Source organism: Drosophila melanogaster, chromosome Y (assembly GCF_000001215.4).
Source record: "Drosophila melanogaster chromosome Y".
NCBI classification, from domain to species: domain Eukaryota; kingdom Metazoa; phylum Arthropoda; class Insecta; order Diptera; family Drosophilidae; genus Drosophila; species Drosophila melanogaster.
The window spans coordinates 473,666-497,185 of record NC_024512.1 but is presented as its reverse complement, the minus strand read 5'-3'; the positions used below and the strand labels follow the sequence as shown (position 1 = coordinate 497,185).

General features: G+C 35.9%; 1 protein-coding gene across 1 annotated transcript in view, besides 1 other annotated feature; it reads right to left on the bottom strand.

Annotated features, from left to right (window-relative positions):
* The window catches only part of kl-3 (male fertility factor kl3), a gene marked incomplete at its 3' end in the record, with an annotated part of 226,785 nt that overhangs the window by 65,980 nt on the left and 137,285 nt on the right, over window positions 1-23,520 (bottom strand). The window contains exons 6-10 of the mRNA NM_001111012.3: window positions 19,726-19,937; window positions 19,157-19,673; window positions 8,964-9,093; window positions 6,698-8,910; window positions 5,250-6,634 (exon numbers count right to left, since the gene is read on the bottom strand). Coding sequence (NP_001104482.3) covers window positions 5,250-6,634; window positions 6,698-8,910; window positions 8,964-9,093; window positions 19,157-19,673; window positions 19,726-19,937 — 4,457 coding nt within the window. The remainder of the gene's footprint in view (window positions 1-5,249; window positions 6,635-6,697; window positions 8,911-8,963; window positions 9,094-19,156; window positions 19,674-19,725; window positions 19,938-23,520) is intronic.
* Window positions 11,971-19,130: a mobile genetic element.

The window sequence follows — 23,520 nt, the reverse complement described above, 5'->3', positions numbered from 1 at the left end:
CCGGCAGAGAGTGGAACTCCAAGCTCGACGGTGTTCTAAAAGACTTGGGATTTAAGGCCTGTAATCATGAACCATGTCTTTATCAGCAAAGTGGTCAAGGTAATCTGATGCTCATCTTAGTATATGTTGATGATTTAATTCTAGCGTGCCAGTCAAGAGAAGATCTGAAAGCTAAGATTTCAGAGTCTTTCGAGTGCACGGACAAGGGTCCACTGCATTTGTTCTTAGGCATGGAGGTGCAACGAGATGGCGACCTTGGAGAAATCACTTTGGGCCATTCGCAATATATCAAGGAACTATTGCGGGCATATGGCAGCGAGAACTGTAGACCACTGTCATAAATAAAGTATTACAGAAGTTACAAATAAAGATTGATCAGAAATTGGTGTGCCAAGTGCTTCAGTCTCAAATTTCTGCTTGTTAGCACTATTACCAGTTGTCCCATCAAATCCATAGCTGCGAATTAATTTTATTTTAAAGACATCTGAAAATTGCTTGAAAACATCAGATTGCAACTTAATTAATCTTTGCGCTGTATGAGCCAAGCGATTTCTTAATAGCACTTGAGCAGTGTTTTCCATTACTTCTGGTCGGCACTGTAATTTTCCTTCGATAACTACATTATATGGCGGATATATGTCGCTGTTATGGCTTTTATTTAAAAGCCTGGTGCTTATATATTGCTGTTTTGTCAGCGTGTTTTTCAGGAGATAAGCTAGAGCTTCATCTGGTGATTCGCTTGGAAATTCTGTTTTTTTTAAAGGTTCCCTATTACATTCTTTTCTAGCAAAAACAGTTGCTGCATGAATCAAAAGACTTTTGTCGTGATCACCAGTTTCCTTTTTAATCTTTCTCCTGCTTTTTGGTAAGATAAGTTTTGGCGTCCCATTTGGTGTGGTGTCTTGCAGTTTTTAAAATCACTAACAAGAAATGTTATCTTAGACGCCATCCACTGGGTATGTCTGGAAATAAATCGGTCTAGTTGTCTGTTGAATAATTCAAAATGTACTATTTTTTGTCAGCCTCATCTGTCTTTCCAGATTATTGTTTTGGATTGCGGAATAAACGTAATCTGAAACATAACTTATTTGCCGATTGTTACGCCTCCAAATGTCCAGGAGGTCGCTATGTCTGAACTCGAACTTACTGTATAGATTTCAATAAAAAAATTAGAAGAATCTAAGAGCACTTGTATCCAAGAGCGAATGCACTTGAATCCAAGAGAAACGCAAATTAAAGTCTGCAACTCAAAACCATTCTATCTTCATTTAATCAGAACCCTAAAGTCTAAAGTCCATATTACAAAAGCTCGATACCGAGGCTTGAACGTCAATTAAATGAGAGTAATTATCAGAGTTAAGTTTGAGGCCTAATTATAATCGGTCGGTGTTTTCTTCTCAAGAAATTTATATTGTTTTTTACATTATTTAATTGGCGCAGTCGGTAGGATCTTTTAAATAAAGAATATATATTTTTAGAACGGTACTGATCCGTTGAAGGATACGCTACACAATTAGCTTTCCAGGATCGGAGAATTATAACAGTTATATTAAAATTATAAAAGGAAATTATTAAAAAATAAAAGGATCTACGTAAAAGTAGTATTCAAGAAAAAATCCCTTGTGGTCAGTAACATCTGCAAAACAATTAAAAAGAAAATCACGTACGGTCGGAAACAAAATTTATTCGATGGCACTCCTGGTAAGCTGTCTGGGTTTGTTAACCAGGTCAAGCAGATACTTAACTTATAACCTATCCAAGATGCCAGGCAGGCACACGTTATTTACGGAGCAGTAAAACGCTTACTAGTAGATGCAGCATTGGAGGTCGGGACCCAAGAAAGAGCAAATACATGGCTGAGTACAAAGACGGCACTGGCGATGGCATTCAAGTATCACTGGCCCAACATAACACTTATAAGACAACTGGAGGATACATCATTCCTCGGAAGCATCTGTAAGTTCATCGAGAAGCTCGAATCACAATATTGGATTATGTTTGACAAGCTACAATAGAATTAGAAAGCGACCCTGTCGATAAATCAAATTACCCTGAAATGTTAGAAAGATAATAGATCGAAAATGGTTGGATAGTATTTATCTAAAAGAAAGACAAATGAAAAATAAAAACAAAAATATGGCAAGAGGTCATTTCTCTACTTATATCACCATGCGTTGGAAGCGATGAATTTTTAAAATTAATAAGTAATAAGTTTAATTTTTTTGTAAGTTTTATAGCATAACAACGACATATAATAAATTTATTTTTTAATTTCAGGAAAAAATGATTTGGACATCATATACATCTTAATATGATTTTATTTTATTTGATTTCTGTATGTAATATCAATAAAATATGTAATTTAATATAGATACACAATTTTTTTTCTTTGGTAAGGTAAATGTTTTTATGGCATATCGGCCAGATCGTTTATATGGCAGCTATATGAAAGTTGATCAAATCACTTGAAACTTTGTGAATCATTTTGGTGGAAGTAAAGAGTAACACAAACCAAATTTGGTGAAGATCATCATTTCAAATTTCTGCCAAAAAAAAAACCTTAAAAAACCACTGTGCGATGGAGCTAGGCCTTTATAATGCCAGTCCAGAAAATCAGCGTTCTAATAGATCAGAAGGGAACAGGCGCATGAACAGGGGAAATCATAGTCAAAGCAATAATCAAAGATACTACATTAACAGAAATCACAATTACAGCAATTATTATCCTGGAACGAATCAGAATAATAATACGCAACCTCAAAATTAAAATCAACCTACGACAAATCAAAGTCAGTTTTCCACTCGTCTCATACCGGGTTGTCAAAGGGGAAATTATGACACGTTTAGAAGGGATTTAACAAAAGCCCAACAAAACAATCCTCTTAAAAAATCCCTTAATTTTCAACCTTTAAGCTCAAAAAATACTAACGGTCAGGGGGCGGTAAAAAAGCAACGCGAGAGTCAAAGGGGCCAAAGCAGGAAGGAGGTAAGTTTTCATCAAGCGACACGACTTACCAGTCCCCATGTGCGAATAGGTTATCATAACAAAATTTACAATGGAATGATCGACACAGGCTCATCAATCAATACCATGAGGAAAAATTTTGAAAATTATTTTATAACATTAAAGGTGCAATAAAATTAAATAAAAGCATAACGATAGAGCCCACTTCAGTATGTCCGTCTGTTCAGAACTTCTATGTCCACAAATTTCCCGGCAATTATGATTTCCTGTTAGGTCGAAAGTATCTAGAAGATACAAAAGCTTAGATAGACTATGATAACGAAACAGTAACTCTAAGCTCAAAAGTATGTCTTGACCCACAGCAAAAGGACACTGGAGCAGTCCAGTGGAGGAAATCAATCCAAAGATGCAAAAGGTTAACAACAGAAGAAGGAGATCGCATTACCAAAATGCCTCTCTTCTAAAGTTGTTTGTGACACAGTGGACAATGATGTAACACATCTCAATCCCTTGTCCGTTAACAATGATATAGTCAACTTCACGATCAACAATGAGTTACGCGAATGTAACGAGTATACACTCGAGCACATAAATGTAGATATAAATATATAATATTCAGTACAAGGAAGGCGAAAATTTGACCTTCACAAGTGCTATCAAACATGTCATCCAGACTCAGGCATGAGGATCAGGTATACCGTAAACCGTATAAGTACCCCCAAAGAGGTGACCAAGATGTCAATAAACAAATCAAAGAAATTATAGAACAAGGGATCGTTCGCAAATCGAAGTCCCCTTATTCTTCTCCTATTTGGGTGGTCCCCAAGAAGCCAGACGCCTCTGGGAAACAAAAATTTAGGTTGGTAGTTGATTACAGGAATCTCAACGAGATAACTGTTAACGACAAATTTCCCATTCCTCGAATGGATGAGATATTGGATAAATTAGGTTGATGCCAATACTGTACAACCATAGATCTAGCTAAGGGTTTTCGCCAAATCCAGATGGATGAAAAAACTTCTTTTTCAACCATGAATGGGCTTTATGAATATTTTTGGCCTAAAAAATGATCCAGCTACTTTTCAGAGATGTATGAATAATCTTTTGGAAGATTTGATCTACAATACAAAGATTGTTTAGTCTATTTGGACGATAATATTGTTTATTGTTTACTCCACTTCATTGGAGAAACACATATTATCTCTAAAGAATACAGTTCTCTTTGAGAAACTGAATTACGGAATTAAAAATTTTAATTAATTTTGTTTCCGACCGCACTGGATTTTCTTTTGAATTGTATTGCAGATTTTTTCTTGAATACTACTTTTGCGAATCTCAAAATAATTTTAGAATCACTGTTCCAATTCGCCGAACCTGGATAGCTAGTTGTATAGCGTATCCTTCAATGGATCAGTACCGTACTAATAGGACTCTTTATTTAACACATCCTATCGACTGCGCCAATTAAATATTTGCAATACTCATATTTAAAAAAAAAAATATAATAGAATATTTATAATATAATATAATAATATAATAATTAATGATTACAATATTTATTCTTGAGAAGAACACCGAACTATTACAATTAGGCCTCAAACTGAGCTCTAATAATTACTACGATTTGATTAACGTTCTTAGACTTTAGGGTTCTGATCAAATAAAGAGAGAGCTTTTGAGTTGCTGACTTTAATTGTCTTAGCATTCCTCTTGGATTCAAGTGCATTCGCTCTTGGATACAAGTGCTCTTAGATTCTTATAATTTTATTATTGAAATCAATACTTTTGTTTTTCAGGATTGAGAGTTGAGCTTTGAATGTGGGAACGTGACGATGATGCGAGGCCTTAAACAAGGAATGTGTAAATTAGGGAACGGATGTTTAGTCTACCAGTGGGTGTTTTATCTTGAGTTTTTCACTCAGCCTTGTCTTGAGGATCATTATTCTTATCTGTATCTTTTGGGTACATCCGGAGTAGTATAGGGTGTGTTTGGGTGTACATGTTGTATGTGTATTAGTGTGTAGGCATTTTCTTAAGTCTTAGGGACTTATGAATATGTCACTATTTGTATGTAACATTACAAACATCTAGGATATGGTAGGCGTTCGGGTCATCAAAAGCTATTCCAGCTAGGGAGACTTTCTGTATTCAGTACTTTGACGGACCATCTGAAGAGATCAAGTAGAAACACCGAAACACCCACCAGACGAATTGAGGGAATGAAATTCAAAAATTGTACTGTTATGCCCTTGGGTATAAATAGAAATGCGTTTAAATAACTTACGAAGCTTAGAAACGTGTTTCAATAGAAACTCCTCCAATTTCTCCCGCTCACTTAGTTCAAGAACTGCACCTAATGACCACATAAGGGAGAATAAAAATATGCGCTCTAAAGCTTTTTCAGTCCGTAAGGGAAGGTCTAATAAAAGTCCATCCATTATATCCAGCATTTGACGAATGTAAATAGCTTCAAGAATTCGCATCTTTGCTAAAAGTCTTGATTGTAAAAAGACATGAGCATCATCATAAAGTACATCGTAACATCTTCGGAAGACTTCACTGTCTTCACCTTGTTTCAGCAGCCAAGCTTCCATATAAATCTTCCAACTCAGCACAGATGAGCTAGTAAAAACCATACCGACGCGACTAACTGTTGCTGGAGACGCGTTATCAACATTGTCAGGTTCGAAAACCAATTTGGAATTGTCTGCCATTTTTATGCGGTCTCCATTAGCTAGGGTAAGGGTCTTGTTATCATCAAGTACTGAATTTAAATTCTCAATCCAAACAGCATCAACCGGGCCATCGAGTACTATCCAACAATTTTGATGTTGTGGAACCTTAAGTGAACGACGCCAAAGTGTGGAGAAAATTCCATCAGTCCAATCGTTTGTTGCTACATCTAATCGACCAAACATTTGTGGTGCCGTTATAGCTTTTGGATTCATTCGCATTTCTTTATGTGTTCTCCCCATTTCAGTAAAACATCGAAGCATACACACAGTACAACTAGTTTTTCCAGAACCAGTGGGTCCCATTAGCATAAGACCATGTCGAACAAGAGAAGTTTCATAAAGCTGCACAACTTTTAAGTTCCATTCAGGGTTATTTACATAACCTAATTCGTCGCATACTTTGATAATCGCCTTTTGCAGGTCCTTGTATACATTCGTAGTTAATTTTATTCCCGGAAACATATCATCTACCAATGACACAAATAGACCTTCGTCTTCGTCAATTAGCTTTGATACATTCATATCTCTTAGGACTCGCATTACTATTGTTTCTTCAGTATCGTTGGGGTTTGATCGTTTTTGTGAACCAAGAGTACGAAGAACTGACAATATATTGCGTAACCCAAAATCATAATGAACTTGCTTTGACAATTGTTCCTCACACAATTTGTACAAAGTATACATTTTTCTTGATAAAACCACATTTTCTTTAAACCCGCAACTTGCCATTTTAACCCTTATAATAATCTGTCGATCTGGTACCATCATGGCTACAGTGCGAAACATGATTTTTAGATTTTCTGGTAGCTCCTGGCGGCCGGCATAGCCGGGATTCATAGTAATAAAAATTCCGAATTCCGGATTAAGAGAAACAATATCTCCATCTAAAAATATGAATGTGGACCGTTTTTCCTTCCTTGCTGTTAAAACAATGCTTTAAAAGTAAAAAAATAAAATTCTTATTTTCATGTTTATCATATTATTATTGTTTACTTACTATATTTGTTGAGCAGCCACAGACAGTACTGGTAGCTCAATGCGATTAAATTCGTCAAAGCATCCCCATGATCCGGATTGGGCCAGTCCCTTGTATATACGACCCAAACCACGAAAATCCATTTGGTCAGAGCAATTGAAAACTACTACCAATTTTCCTAAGGCCCGACCCATATCTTTTGTAGTTTCAGTTTTGCCTGTTCCTGCAGGACCAGCAGGAGCACCTCCCATACACATTCCAACAGCCTGTGCGAGGGTTATATAGCAGCGATCTGTAAGCGGAGTTATGGCCAATCGCTCTGTTACCCCCAAATATTCATTTTGGTATACAAAATTAACATCAGTTATCCCAACTATGACATCGTCATTGTCTTCATTATAATAAAATCGGGCCTGCTTTTGCCACTCAAAGTCTCCAGCTGACTTTATACGAAGAGTACACAAATCATCAAAAATGTCTCGCTGATGTACGTGTATCGTTACCATTGTCTCAAAGCGTATTCGATCAAGAGATGTCAGATCTTTTACTGTCAAGTCAATAAAAAAATTAAGAAGAACCAAGAATTTGTTATTTGTGCGCTTCATAATAGTCTTATCAGTACGGCATTTTCGTAAAGCATATTCAGAGTCTTTTGTCCACAGAAGTTGTACTCCAACTACACCGGCTTGGCCACAAAAACTCGGAAACTCTTCAGCAAAATTAAACTCTGGATCATTTAAGCTTACAGACATCTGAGCAAGAATAGTTCGAATTGTGTCTTGCATTTCCTTTAATAATCGACCTAACCAGAGTTCAACGCTTCCTAAGCACTGAACTGTATTTTCAAACTTAACTTTTTCCCGATTCATTGAATTCATAGATTCAATGATGTCAATGGATTTTTCCTGAAAGTCAACAGTTGCAATGGCATCAAATATACTTAAAAGGTGTGGCTGTATTGATGTAGGATCCGAGGCTTGACCAAGTATTTCTAACAGAACTGGATCAGAAACAAAGAAAAAGCGTGGAAAAACTAAACGCTTTGATTCTAAATAACCGGTTAAGCTTTTTTGGCACGTTTCAAGTTGATCTAACAGCCATGTTAAATTTGTTGCTAGGGACTCGTCCCCAGTACAACAATCAACTGCGTTTGGTATTTCACGTGCGCGCATCATTATTTTAACATAGCTTTTATCAATGTTTGTAAATCGTTTTGCCTCCATTGGAAGTTGCTTTGAAATATCTCCACCTACAAATACCGCTTCTAAATAAATCCATAGATTTTGAACCATTAGCCATTTTTCCAGTATGTCTCCAGTATTTACCAGTTTCGACAACCATAGTTGAATGTCTTTCTTAAACGGAGCATTGTACCGATTTGAGGCTAAAGAATTCATTATCATTAAGCTGTCTTCCAGTGACGATATTATCTCTAAGGTTTCTCCTCCCTTTAGAACAAGATCGCCTCTGTTTTTAAATTGACCCAATTGTAAACTTACCAAAGACCAATCTGATACGATCTGTTTAAGCTTAGCTTCTATATCTAATTCCTTACTTGCACCGACGCATATGTCTTCCACGTCTTCTTTATACTTTAGAATAGGAGCTTCAAGTAATTTTCCTAAAGTAAATTTTGGATTTGTGGGATCAAAGTCAGTATTAAATAGAGCGTTTAAACGAATCCAATGCCTTTCCTTCATTGCCTTATTTGTCATAAGCTCAAGTAAAGGACAAGTTTCATTGAAATCATCTATTTTTGTCTTTAGATCTATAAACGCTGGCCACGATTGCATGCCCTTAGGGAGTTTTCGGCATCTCAACTGAAAGTCTGATAATTCAGCACTTATTTTTTCGATATTTACATCAGCCCAAGGCATTTCGTAGTAATCTGTTATAGTTTTTAAAACTTGAATATATAAAGAGTATAGTCGGTTGAGATAATTGAACTCCCGTTTACGCTGATGTAATAATGGATAGTCCGTTATTGGTAACCCAAAGAGCTTTTCCCCGCTGCTATACATTTCAAATTTTCTCCAAAGCTCATCAAACCGGTTTTGAAAAAGAAACACTCTATCACTTGCTTCCTTAGCTGAAATTCCTTCCACCATTGGGCCGTTTAAATCAAAATCGAGATTGAAATCATAAAACTCCTGAACAAATGTTGCTATACCATCATTAAGCTCCCTTAAAAGCGGTTCCTCCATTTCCGATATACGATCAGATACTTTTTTCGCCTACAAAAGAAAAATTCACTTATACTAGAAATGTTGATATACAAATAACTTACATTTTCCAGCATTTTATTAAACAAAACTTGCAATCCTTCAACTTTGTCGTAGTCTTCTTGAGGTACATAAATATAAAATTGTGAAAAAAGAGAATAGGTATCTGTTATTAACTGAAGGCTTACGTCCATCCTGAAAAAAAAAGAGTTAATGAACCTCTTTCCGTTTATACATTTATATAAATAAGTATTTATTTAACTTTATTTTGTTGAGTTTTTTAGTGTAATACAAAATTATGTTTCAGATTAACATTTTGTTTTATCGCTAACTTTAGATTCTTACCGTTAAACGTCGATATTATAAAATAATATAATAATCATTTATTTCTATTTATTTTATAATACGGTTTGTTGAGCATAATCATTTTTTTTATTTAGACATTGGTGTAACTTTTGTTACATTATGCTAATATTTTGGTTTGTGTATTGTTGAATGTCATTTTACACGTTATTTGAAGAGTAAAAGGGTATATTAGATTCGTTGAAAAGTATGTAACAGACAGAAGGAAGCGTTTTCAATCGTATAAGAATATTCCTGATCCGTATGAACGTTGAGATCTTGGGAACTATAAAAGCTATAAGGTAGAGATTCAGCATACCGATACTAGCGAGTAAACGCATCGTAAGTTGGTTAATCCTTGTTGCCACGCCCACCCTAAAGACCTAAAATCCCCCAGAACTGCCACGCATTAAATTAATTATTTATCCCATATATATGAACCTTTAACCTAAGAAACCACATCTTTTCTTATGCAAAGTCTTTGTTAGAACATCTGCTATCATTATTTTTGTTGAAGAACAATTTGACCTTCATCCACAATCTCCCGAACAAAATGATAACGTATATCCACATTCTTGCTGCTTGCATGATGTGCAGGGTTCTTTGTCCATTGTTGCGCGCTGAAGTTATCGCCGTAAACAACGTTTGAAGTTTCGACATCACAGCAGCCATGTTCAATTATGAGCCGTCTTATAGCAACTGCCTCTTTACACGCCGTTACCTATGCCATGTACTCTGTTTTATGATTCCCATGATATCGGACCACCAGCAATGAAGAAAACATTGCCTGTGTAGGCTTTGCGGTCGTTCGTATCTCAGCACCAGTCAGCATCAACGTAGCCAACCAACGCCTGTTTACACGTCTTCATCGTAGCTGAAAGATATCTCAAGACGTGTTTGACCCCAGCCCTGTGCTCGCTATGCAATTCATTTTTCCGCTGTGCCAATTTTGGGTCTAGTCATCAATGCCAACCACATTAGCTCTCCAATAACTGTATACCTATGTGCATTGGCACTTGGTATTCTGTATCTATAGGCGTTGCTGCTGGTATTGCAATGTTTCCGCATTAGCCCTTGAATATATTGAATTTGCCCAAACGTGATCTGGCCAAGGTGTCCATCACGGTCTATCTCCATGCCCAGAAGTAGCTTTAAAGGCCCTTTATCCATACACTCAAACGCATTTTTTTGTGTACAGAGACAAGTCGTATGCTCTCCAATCTGCACACCGGCGAGAACGTCTCCGTGTAGTTCACACCAGCCCGTTGCAAACAACCTTTCGCAACTAGACGGGCCTTGAATCGATCAATACAGCCTTCAGCTTCACGCTTCACACTGTATACAGTTTGTCAAGAAAGATTGACATAACTACTAGTAACAATAGAATTTTGACGTTTAGAAGTTTAAAAAACAATTAATAGAGAAACTAAGGCTAACTAAGTTAACCAAATTTGAAAAAACTAAGACAACAAACCCATTTAGGAAAGCAGGAGAAATTACACAAATAGATGATAAACATTATGAAGAAAAGAGCAGAGGAAGAAAAATTACTCACCATATATCGAAATATAAAAAGAAAATAAATATAATAATAATTCTAGCACAACCCCAAACGATCAAGACAATCCAACATAACAACACATTCAAACAGAACAAACTTATAATAACCTAATAAAACAATCAGAGGAATATTAAGCTTTATCCCAAGTTCAATATTTAGTAGAAAAATTAAAAAGAGAAATGAATTGCATAAGAAAAGCAAAGCGCAGCAATCGCGGCTTAGCTAATTTTATGAGCCCAATATATAGATAACTTGTTGAAACATTAGATCAAGCAGATAAAGATGAGTTAGAATTAAAAATTTACAATTTGTCCAAAAACAGCGTCCAAGCTATTAATAAACTCAACGAAGTCATAAAAACAGTAAATAAAGACATACAATTAATCAATTTATAAATGATAAATGAAGGTGATCACAGAGTAAACATTTTTTTATTCCATTTACAACAGCTTACCGAATATGTAGAAGATATTGAACTTGGAATGCAGTTAACAAGACTCAACATCTTTAATTTAAAAAATACTAAAACATAAAACAGGTCCGAAAAACTTTTATAAAATTCTTTTAATTATAATAACTTATAATTCCCATTTTCAATAATTCCATATCCAGAAAGTGATTAAAACATTTTAATAGAAAATGTACAAAATGTTCAAAATAATCAAAGTTACTTGAAAAACTTTGAAAATAAATAAATTTTTAACTGGCATACTTAATCAATTCAATACAGAATGACAGTTATGTCGAACCTAATATATATTAACCTTGAACTTACCAAAAACCATACTCAACTGAAATTGCATAACTAGATATAAATTAACAGAGGGAGATAACATAATAAATTAATAACGTAATAATAATAATAATAATAATAAAAAAGAGAATAATAATAATAACTTAACTTAATTTCTCCATACAAATTGATGAAATCTCAATAACAATATAACTAAATTAGAAGCTCTTTCTTATATTCAATTTAGATATTTTAGAAATCCATAATAAAACAAATAATACATTTCAAATAATTACAATTGATTCCGCTTACGGAACTCTAATTCTCGGCTGATCAGTATCCATTCGCGATACACTCAAGAGAGCGCGCAAGTATAATTTTATTTGAATAAATGTTTTTTTTCTTAATAAATTACCATGGATTCGTTATTATATATACTTACGTATTTTACTTTTCGAGTCGAACAAATGATCCGTCGGTTGACTAAGATCAACGCCTTTAAAGAAGTTTCGGATTTGAAAGAAGCAACACGAGGTATTTTTAGTTTAGATCTTTATTTCTTCGTTGTCGGCTTAAGACTGACTCTACAGAGTTTTTGATCGGCTCGAAGTGAGTCGCGAGAAACGGGAATGTCTAATCAGTATATGTGTACAAAAAAAGAACGGAAAAATAACGGTATGGATGCACAACAAATCATGCGCTTAAGTGTAAGTAAAAATGTAAACTGGTTTCATGTGTTTATGCATGTGCAAGATTGTATGTACAATTAGTGTAAGTATGTAAACGTAATATGAGAAGCATATTATGTTACTTCCCTCCCTTTAAAAGGGAAGCTTATGCTTCCACTCCTTCTATTGGTGTTGATGCCCGCAATCTTGGTGATGCAGTTGGATTTGCATCTTGTGATTCAATGATTATTTTGTTTTTTAGTTTTAAGTAAATACAAGCAATACAAGATGTGAGGCTTATGATTGATACTATTATACAAACTGTGATATTATTATTTGATATTAATTGTACAATGTCCTTATGTTCTATTGGTTTTATTTTTATTAGGCTTAAGGGTGTGTACAATGGGGTAAGGTTTATCTCGGGGTTTAGCTTGTTTTCGTTAAGTATTATGTTTCCTATTTTGATTTTACATTGTTTTATTGTTATTATTTTGTTGCCGTTAACCGTTACATTTTTATTTATTTCTTGGCAATTTTTGTTCTATGATAGTGTTGTTTAGATTCCAAGTGATGATACTATTTGGTTCTACATACTTAATTATTTGTTCGACTGTTATAGGGACAAAGTTACATATTGGATTTGTTCTTTTAATAATATTTTTGATACATTCGTTGTTAATTTCTTGATAGTTCTGATTATAAATTTTATCTTGTTCTTCGAAATAAGTGTCTTTGTCTATATGATCAAGTTGATAGCCATTATTATCTGGATAGGGTATTATGTTAATAGTATGAATGGTTTTTTGTTTAGTAGGGATATGGGCTATGATAAGTAGTTGGTTAGTGTTGATCCAGGTTGAGGTTTTAGTCTGTAGTATGTTGCTACTGTCAACGTTTTCTAATTTGTCATAGTTAAGTAATTTTGGGTTAAACAGTCCTAGTCGTGAGAGTTGCATTCCCATTGCGATGTCTTCAATGTATTCGGTAAATTGTATTAGTTCGTATAGCATTTGTTCTCTGTTATTATGTTCGTCTTCAAATTCTTTGATCTTTTGCATGTTACTATTGATAAGTTGAATTATGTCGCTCATTTCGTGTATGTTAATTGAGTTTTGTTTTTTTTGTCGCGGACTCTAATTGGTTATGAATTTGTATCCGGTCGTTATTGTCTAGTGTCCCGAAAAGGTATTTAAATGCAGATCCCATTATGTTGATTAGTCCGCGTTTCTGTCTATTTGTCTGGTGTAACGTTATAGCGTTAAGTTCCCTTAACATTTTATTGTGTAGAAGTTTAATTTGGGGGATATGTGTATAGTTGGTTACTTTAGTGTTAAAATAGTGAGTTAGGTTGTCTATATCCAAGAGGTTTATGCGGAGACAGTGGTGTTCGTATTCTGAAGGGATTTGAATAGGTTTGTCAGAGAATAGGAGATATCCGTGGTCGGTGTCGATGTTGTTTATTTGGAGTTGCTGGGCTTGGCATAGTTTTGTAAGAGTAAGAAAAAGTATTATGGTGAACAAGGGGCCTGTAAAATGGGAAGTTGATTAGTTTTCTTCTGTTTTTTAAATTGGGTCTTATAGTAATGTGTCTCTCTGTTTCTGTTAGTAATTTTGTAATGGTCTTCGTCGGTTTGTTCGACGTTCTTTGTTAATTTGAAAGGGGCTTCTAATTTTCCTTTTTGTAATGGTCCTTTTCTGTATCTGGTGTCGACATTATATTCAGTTCTATTCTTATTTATTTCGTTAATTTTCTTTTCTTTATTGTTTTGTGTATCTAAGTTAGGTTGTCCGGCGTAAATGAATATGTGAGCAGGGGTTTGTCCGGTAGTATCGTGTTTGGTCTTGTGGTTGTAAATGTAAAGGATTGTTTCTATTTTACTTAATTTGGTCTCGTTGTCGTCAGAGTTTTTTATGATGCGGATTTTTTCGTTTATAGTTTTGTGGAGTCTCTCTATGTCAGCGACACCTGTTTTTGTAGTATTAAGTTGTAACTCTACTTCTTCGGTTTCGAGCCAACGTTTGAGGGCTAGGCTGGAGAATGCACCATCTCGATCTGCTTTGAGAAGTTTAGGTTTCCCTAATTGATTAAATATGCGCATTAAGGCATTTTTGCATTCTACCCAGTCTTTTGTCTTAATCTGTTCAAGGGTGGCGAATTTAGAGTAAATATCGATACAGCTCAGATAATGGTTTCCTTCGGAAGAATAGATGTCTATTACGAACTTATCACGACAATGTTCGGGTTTAGGGGTAATTTTCATTGGCATTTCCGTGTTACGGTGTTCTGTTTTGGCTAGGTTGCAGACTTGACATTCGTTGATTATATTCTGGATAAGGAGTTGGCTATTGGGGAAGTAATAATTCTCACTAAAGAGTTTTACAGTTTTTTGAATTCCGGGGTGTAAGAGCTTTTCGTGGGTGTTTAGAATTAGTTCCTTAAAACTTGCATAAGTAGGGATGTTTTTTAATAAAACGAGGCTTCGGAAAATTTTTGTACATTTCGGATTCATTGTTGTTGTGTATGCATTTTGGATCATTTCGAAGTCTGCATCGCTTTCGATGTAAAGAGCGCTATTCTTTGAGCAAAAGTGATTGAGTAGATATTGTTTGGCTGCTTCTAGGGTCATTTCTTTGTAGGAAATGTGTATGATTTGTTTTTTGAAATAAGTTTCGTGTTCTATACTACTATTGGGACCTTTTGAGAAGGTTGTTGTTGTGTATGCATTTTGGATCATTTCGAAGTCTGCATCGCTTTCGATGTAAAGAGCGCTATTCTTTGAGCAAAAGTGATTGAGTAGATATTGTTTGGCTGCTTCTAGGTTCATTTCTTTGTAGGAAATGTGTATGATTTGTTTTTTGAAATAAGTTTCGTGTTCTATACTACTATTGGGACCTTTTGAGAAAATAATTTGTCTTTTATGGTAATTAATGGCTTTTTCGGACAACCCTATTAAGTCGCTATTATCTTCTTCTGCGCTATGTTGCGTAGATTCTCCGAAAAATGCTTGTTCTATTTTGATTCTAGACAGTGCGTCTGCGACATGGTTTTCCTTTCCTTTGATATATTTTATATCGAAGTCGTACTCGGATAATCTAATCTTCCACCTAGTCAGCTTTGAGTTAGGTTCTTATAATTTGTGTAGCCAGCACAATGGTTGATGGTCAGAAGCTATTTCGAAATGTCGTCCTAACAGGTAGTGTCTAAAGGTCTTTGTGGCCCAAACTATTGCTAGTAGTTCTTTTTCTATAGCACTGTAATTAACTTCATGTTCGTTTAGGGTCCTGCTAATGTAGCTAATGGGATGTCCATCTTGAGATAGAACAGCACCTAATGCTACATTGCTTGCGTCAGTTGTTAATACAAATTTTCTTTCAAAATTTGGTATTTTTAATATGGGGTCTTCGGAAATAAGTAATTTTAATTTTTGAAATGCTTCTATATATTCTTTATGTTTTGTATCTATTTTTACTCCCTTTTTGAGACATTTAGTCAGTGGTTTCGCTATGTCAGAGAAGTTGGGTATGAATTTCCTGTAGTATCCTGTGATTCCAAGGAATGCTTTAATTTCTTTAGGTTTAGATGGAAGTGGGTAATCTTGTATAGCTTTGATTTTTTCGGGATTTGGTTTAATTCCGTCTTTAGTGATAACGTGTCCTAGAAAGGTAGTTTCTTGTCTTAGGAATTCACATTTATCTAGCTGTAGTTTAAGGTTGGCTTGAGATAATTTCTCGAAGACTGCTTCAAGGGATTGAAGGTGTTCCTCTAGAGAGGTAGAAAAGATAATGATATCGTCTAGATATACTAAACAATTTTTATTTAAAAGCGGACGAAGTAGGTTATTCATGCAGCGTTGGAAGGTAGCTGGGGCGTTTTTAAGCCCAAATGGCATTCTAGTATATTCGTAATGTCCGTATTTAGTAGAGAAAGCCGTTTTGGCTATTGATTCTGAATCCATCTCTATTTGATGGAAGCCTTTTGCCAGGTCTATGGTGGTAAAGTAATTAGACCTCCCTAATTTTCGTAATATTTCGTCTATATTTGGCAGAGGGTATCGGTCATTTATTGTTATTTCATTCAGCTTCCTGTAGTCTATGACTATTCCAAGTTTCTGCTGTCCGGAAGCATCTAATTTTTTTGGTACTACCCAGATGGGGCTGCAGTACGGTGAGTTGCTTTCTCGAATGATGCCTTGTTCTAACATTTCTTGAATTTGTCTTTCTACTTCTTGTTCGTATGATTGTTGGAAGCTATACATTTTAGAGTAAACTGGAATATTATGTGTGGTATTAATTGTATGTTTTTCTTGGTTTGTGAAGCTAAGTTTGTCGCCCTCGTGAAACTGAATGTCTTTGAATCTTGTCAGTAAGTTTGTTAATTTGTATTTTTCTTCTGCATTTAAATGGTTTAGTCGGAACAGATTCTCCTGAAGTGTGGAGGTTTCTAAAAAGGTAGGGTCTTGTGGGAACGAAGAGTCTACTTGAGCATGATTTTGGTCTGTAAGTTTTTCAGTGTCTTTTATTTTATAGACTTTGTTGAAGAGGGTGGCAGTTTTCTTTTGATAATCTATTATGGCTTTAGCTTTAGACAACAATTTGCGTCCAATCAGCATATCATAATGATCTGAGAATTTGTGAATTAGAAACTCCTGAGCAATAGGAAAGTAGTTATTGGGTGGTATAGTGGTGGTCTCGTTAATAGTTACCGAGCCATTACTTGTATGAATTAGGTGGTTGGTTTGTTGTATAGGTGTTTCGAAAATGTTCCAAGTAAGCATGTTTATGGTGGATCCAGTGTCAATTAGGCACTTTAAGTCTATGTCATTATGTTTAATAATTATATATTGGTTTGATCCGGGGCAACTAGCCGAAAATTTTCTGCTTCTTTGGTATTGTCTGATTCGTCATCGTTTGGTGCTGTCTGTTCTTGTTGTGTTTTGTCCGAAGTGTCATGATCTTGTTCGAGAGGGATTTGAGTTGGGTCTGGGATATAACCCATTTGATAAGGATATGGTTGTGGTTGGAAGTTATCTGGGTAGTATGGATAGTAATAATGGTAAGGGTATTCGGGTTGGTTTGGTTGGTTGGCTCATTTTAGTCTGTCCGCTGTCTGATGGTCGTTGTCTTTTTACCGGGTTGTTGGTTTGTGTGTTCCCAGTTGGAGGGAAGTTATTCGGTGTGTAAGTTTGATTAGGTCCGAAACGATTAGGATCAAGTTTTCTATGCTATCTTGAATAAGTCTGGTAAATAAGGCGGTTTCAGCTGAGTTATTTTCTAGTTCTAACTTACTCATTAAAACTTGTCGTCTTTTCTCGGCTTCCTCCAGAAACTGCCTGATGTTGCCTTTGTATTGAATGTTCCGAAAATCCTCCAAAAGTTGATGACTCGGTGCTTGGGGTTTGTAATATAGGATCAATCTGGTCCTTAGTTCAATCCAGCTGGTAAAGTTGTTGGTCCCGAGAGTACGGATGACGTCGCCGCTGATATTGCGTTCGATGTGTCCATAAATTATCAACTTCTGCCTTTCGTCAGTAGTTTGGTATAAGGCCAGAATGAAGTCGATGCGAGTTATAAAGGTATGTAGAGTATTCGGGTCTCCATTGAAGATTTCGACAGCATTTATCTGTCTCTCGACCTGACTCATATTTGAGTCGGATAGTATTATAGGGCTTGCTGTTGCCATTGTTGTTGTTGTATTTATTGTTATTTAATGTTTTAGGTAAGGTTCACGTTCTGGGTAAGGTTTGCAGTTTCGGATAGGTTTCGTTTTTCGATAAAGTTCAAGTTTTTACTGTAGGTTTTTGTCTCTGGTCGAACTTTAGGTTTATGTTTTGGATAGGGTTTTGGTTTTCACTATGGGTTCTTGATTTCCACTATTAGTTTGTATTCCAGGTCTGAGCTTTGTGTTTGTGTTTGTTGTTTGTTCACTTATTAATTTAATTCACTTATAATGTTTGTTATTCACTTAGTTATAGTTCTTTAGCTTAGGTTTTGTTGAATTTTCGCACTTATTTGTTCGTAATATTTCTGTTATTCACTTATTTGTAAGTTTTTAATTTAAGTTTGTTGTGTTGTTCACTTATTAATTTAATTCACTTATAATGTTTGTTATTCACTTAGTTATAGTTCTTTAGCTTAGGTTTTGTTGAATTTTCGCACTTATTTGTTCGTAATATTTCTGTTATTCACTTATTTGTAACTTTTTAATTTAAGTTTGTTGTGTTGCGCTCTTAGCTGTTTCGCTTTGATTTGAGTAACCTTTTGTGGATTTACTACTCAGCGAATTCAAAGGCGTCTTCTTAAAATTTTTTGTAATTTTAAGTTATTTCACTTCGTGGTCACTTTATGGGATTGAGTACCATTGGTTAACACTTTTCCGCGGTGAACAGGTTAACTGACACGATCCGCGTTTGTTATAAGGTTAGTTATACCGTTGGTTAGCACTTTCCACTTAGCACGACGCGACTGCGTTAGTTCTTTTGTGGATAATAATTGAAGAATTGAATAGGGTTACTATCGCATCAACAATGTATTATCCTACCGACTGCGCCACTTACGTATTTTACTTTTCGAGTCGAACAAATGATCCGTCGTTTGACTAAGATCAACGCCTTTAAAGAAGTTTCGGATTTGAAAGAATCAACACGAGGTATTTTTAGTTTAGATCTTTATTTCTTCGTTGTCGGCTTAAGACTGACTGTACAGAGTTTTTGATCGGCTCGAAGTGAGTCGCGAGAAACGGGAATGTCTAATCAGTATATGTGTACAAAAAAAAGAACGGAAAAATAACGGTATGGATGCACAACAAATCATGCGCTAAAGTGTAAGTAAAAATGTAAACTGGTTTCATGTGTTTATGCATGTGCAAGATTGTATGTACAATTAGTGTAAGTATGTAAACGTAATATGAGAAGCATATTATGTTACTATATATACCCTTAAAGCGATACTTACTCTATGTAATTATCTCGAACTTTCTCTAAAACTACCATTGCCTGGCGAACATCATCCAAATCATTTATTGGTTTGTCAAGTATATTATTTTGTTCTGTTATAAATTCAATCATTTCATCTAATTGCTTTTTGTACTGTACGCTCAATAAGTGTCCAAGAAGAACTTTCCATTTTTTTGATTCTGATACAAGTTTCTCAATTGTACTTCCCATTCGCACCTCAATAGGGCCAATAATTCGTTTTGCGCTCATAGTCTCAATTTTCAACGATATATTATCATAATGTAAAAACATATCTCGAATATCTACTGTTAAAGGATTGGTTAAAACAAAGGAATTAATAATGTCCTCACGATCTTCAGCCCATAGGTACTTATATTTTTCAAACATATCACGCTGAAATTCTTCCATGTCAGACTTATAGCTTAAAAGTCCATTGGCCAAGTTTTGAACGGCCCGAATAACATCCTTATGCTCCATCACATATCGAAAATAACTTCTCTCATATTTATTTTCATCTTTAATAAAATTAATTAATTTATTTTACGTACAAAAATAACAATGACTCACCGACAGTAACACGCCTATCTCTTCGTTCCTGGGTTTTTGCTTGCTTACCCCAAGTGGATACAAAGTAGTTGATTTCTGTGCAGCATAGAACGGCATTATTAAAATCATTTTGCATTATTTCTAAATTTGGCTGAATGTAACACCCGTTATAAAAATCTATTTCCAAGTCAGTATGGAGTATGGGCTTCATTGGATTAGTTCGCCAATTAGTTCTGTATAAAGAATGTAAATTAAAAATGGATATTTACGGCATATCAAATCAGATCATTAAGAGAATAAATTATGTAATACTTATTTTATGGGAATGCCGATTGGACAAGAGGCAGCTTAATGTTAACAAGTCGAGAAAATAGATGGAACTCAGTGAAACTCATTGACTCAACAAACGTAACGTTGTGTTTCTCATTGTGGTTCGACAAGTTGAGGGAACTGGGATACAGTGATCTAAGGCGATTGTCCGTAGAAATATATAAGAGTAAAGAAACAGTATATTTTTAATAGAACTAAATTTAGAATTTCGTTTTTATACCCGTTACTACATTCGTTGAAAAGTATGTAACAGGCAGAATGAAGCGTTTCCGACCATATGTATTGTCGGAACATATTTCCGTATATGTCGGGTTGTTAATATCAGGAGCCTCGTCGTGCGTCCGTCCGTCCATATCGGCGTCACTCATAACGATTTACACTACGCGATTTGTACAGCTGTGCGCATTCAGCGAGTCCACTTGCGTCTGCTTTGCCTTCTCTACGATCGCACAGGCTGCATTTTCTCTTCTCTATTTAGGCATTCCCTTTTTATTATGTAGCTTTCTCACTCCAAGCAGCGCAAGTGGCCACGTTCAGGAACAGCTTTATCGCTCTCATTTTAGCAGAGTCCCGTTCATAGATAATTCATTTATTACACATTAACAATAAATAGGAACACGCATAATAGCAAAAGGAACATGGAGAAGAAGTAAATAGCGGCTACACGCATACCCATTATTTTCCCCTCGACACGGCCATTCTGAAATTTACGCGTCCCCTTGTAAGCTTTTGATACCGAGAAACCAGGATATCAAGATCATCACTACTTTCATCACTACTCAATACCATTTCATTTCAACTTACATTTTATTGTTGCTGAGATAACTTATTCTATTTTCATATTCAGTTTCATTGATCAAAAATATGTAAGTTATGTATTTTCCTCTCCTGTGTCCAAAGGGGTTATGAATATCTCCTCTTCCGTGTTTAGGAGTCTTCCTTCTCAAGATTTAGGTATGACCTTTGCACTGGATTTAGGTAGATTACGTTGGAGGGCTTGACTTCGCCCCCTTAGTTATTTTGCTAGCCTTGTGGCTTAGCAATGCAATGCAAACTAGAACAAAGTGATTTTACGGCTATGCGCCGGAGTCGAGGTGTGGTTTATTACAATATTCTTGCTTAGTCTACCCTACGCGAAATGCATCGCGCCACCAAGACATGAGCGGCAAGCCGACTCAGCATTCCTTGCGGCGCAGCGCGACACTCCAAATGGGAAGCGTCGGACTCCTACCGCCGAATGGTCTCAGCATGGAGCGCTGAACTTTTGCGAGGCTACTTAGTTGCTAATGGAATGGTTAATGGTTAGTTAACTTGTACATCAGCATACAACTGGTCTTAACATTACCATTTATCGATTGCTTGTATCGATCTTCCGCCAGTTCACACTTACTTGATTCATTACAAGCTCTTCGTCTCTTTTGGACGGATCTCCCTTTTTATATTCTATATTTAATATTCTATATTCTCGTTTAACTCATTAGGCATTTCTGCATACGGCATTTTCCGTATATCTTCATGGCAACACTTGAAGTATTGGTTACTCGTCAAAGTCTTTAGCGTATACCTGTCACCCTCTAATATTTCAGTTACCAAAAACGGTCCTCTGAATTTCGGATCTAACTTGGTTTGGTGTCTTTCTTCATTTTTCAATAGCACATAGTCACCTACGTGGTGTTCGCCAACGGCTGTCCACTGCTATCAAATCTGGATTTGTCGTAAGACGCTAAGGAATTCATATTTTCTGTCGCATGAGCTCTAACAGTTGCCAAATCTATTTCACATTCGGTCTCACATGGGGGGAACAAACCCATGGGGTCGAGCCTTAATAATTAACTTCTCCAACGGATTCAGTGCAATTTGGACTTCGCCAAGTGCATCCTGCCACGATCGTTGACGATCTGATTCTACCACGGACAACAAATTTTTTATTATGCTCATGACCCGTTCCACATGCCCATTTGCGCGGCTCATTCCCGTAGCAATCAAGTGATGTTGAACTTTCTGTGATGCGCAAAACTCTGAAAACTTAGAGCAAGTGAAACATCTGCCCTGGTCGCGATAAGGCGATCTCGTACTCCAAAAAAGGATACTGAAGACACAGCTTTTGGCATCTATATTTAAGGTGTGATACTGATGGGCATAGGGCATATGTATGGGCATAGATCCGAACAATGACATATTACTTTAAATCTCTCTTGGCACTTTTTTTTCGCACGGGTCCACGGCCACACCTCCCGCCCAACCGAACGACGGGCGCTGCCGTGCATATCGTACGATATAGAAAAGAGAACAGAAACGATGAAAAAATATGTATAATGTAAAATAACTCTAATAAATATTAGTGTTAGTAGGATCTAACTATTTAATAATTTATTGCTTTAAGAGTGGCAGAGAGTCATGATTACAGATAATAGGATAAAGTCTATTTTAATCAGAACATAATACTCTGTAAGGGACGTGCAACTCATAGTAGATCTATTGATTCAAGATAAGGGGTATATAGATAAGCCAAATAATCAAGTCGGGACTCTCAACATCAACACGAATAATCTTACAAATAAAGACTGTTTCAAGCATAGTACTACGGTTAGCTAGGGAAGGTAAATTAATTAAAAGTAGTCTACTCGAATAAGGAGGTAATATAAGGTTTGCATCCCAACCGACAGATTCAATGCGTTCCGAGTGGACTACGTATTGTGGACTCCAAACAGGTGATCCGTACTCAAAAATCGGACGGACTAGCGAAATAAATAAGGTTTTAGTCATGTAAGGATCATCAAATTCCTTAGACCACGTTTTATAAACCCAAGCACACCCCTGGCCTTAGTGACTATAGTCGAAATATGGTCAGAACATTTTAGTTTAGTTATCACGGCACAATATTTGAAAGCTGTCTAGATCGGGTTGTAAATGGCTCGAAATGTCATTGTGCTGGAGGCATAATTTAACATCGTCTGCGTACATCGTAAGTACACGCGAAATGTTTTATTATTAATTCTGCAAATGAGGAGTGATAACATTTGCAAAAAGTTTTGGGATAGCCGACAATTTAGAGATTCCTCTGTAATTGCTTGCATCCAGTTTGCTACCTTTTTTATGAAGAGGAATCACAATGGACTCCTTCCATATATGAGGGAATTGTGAAGATTCCAGAGATAAGGTAAGCATTGTCAGTAGAGGCTTGCACAATACTTCCCCACAGAACCTGAGCACACAGACAGGGATTCCGTCGGGACCTGGTGAATAGACCGGTTTAACACGCTGAAGATCGTTAAGCAGTGAGCTTTCGCTTATAGTGGGGTAAAATATTAGATTCGACTTAGATACCGCATAAGAGTATAGCTGTTCGGAATGAGGTAAAGTTGAAAAAACTTGGCGAATTGATCGGCTATTGCCTGATCCGTTGTTACCGCAGTGTTTTCAAAAAAGGAAGGGTAAGAACTTGTTTTTCGGTTAGTGTGAACGATATATAAAACTGTTTTAATC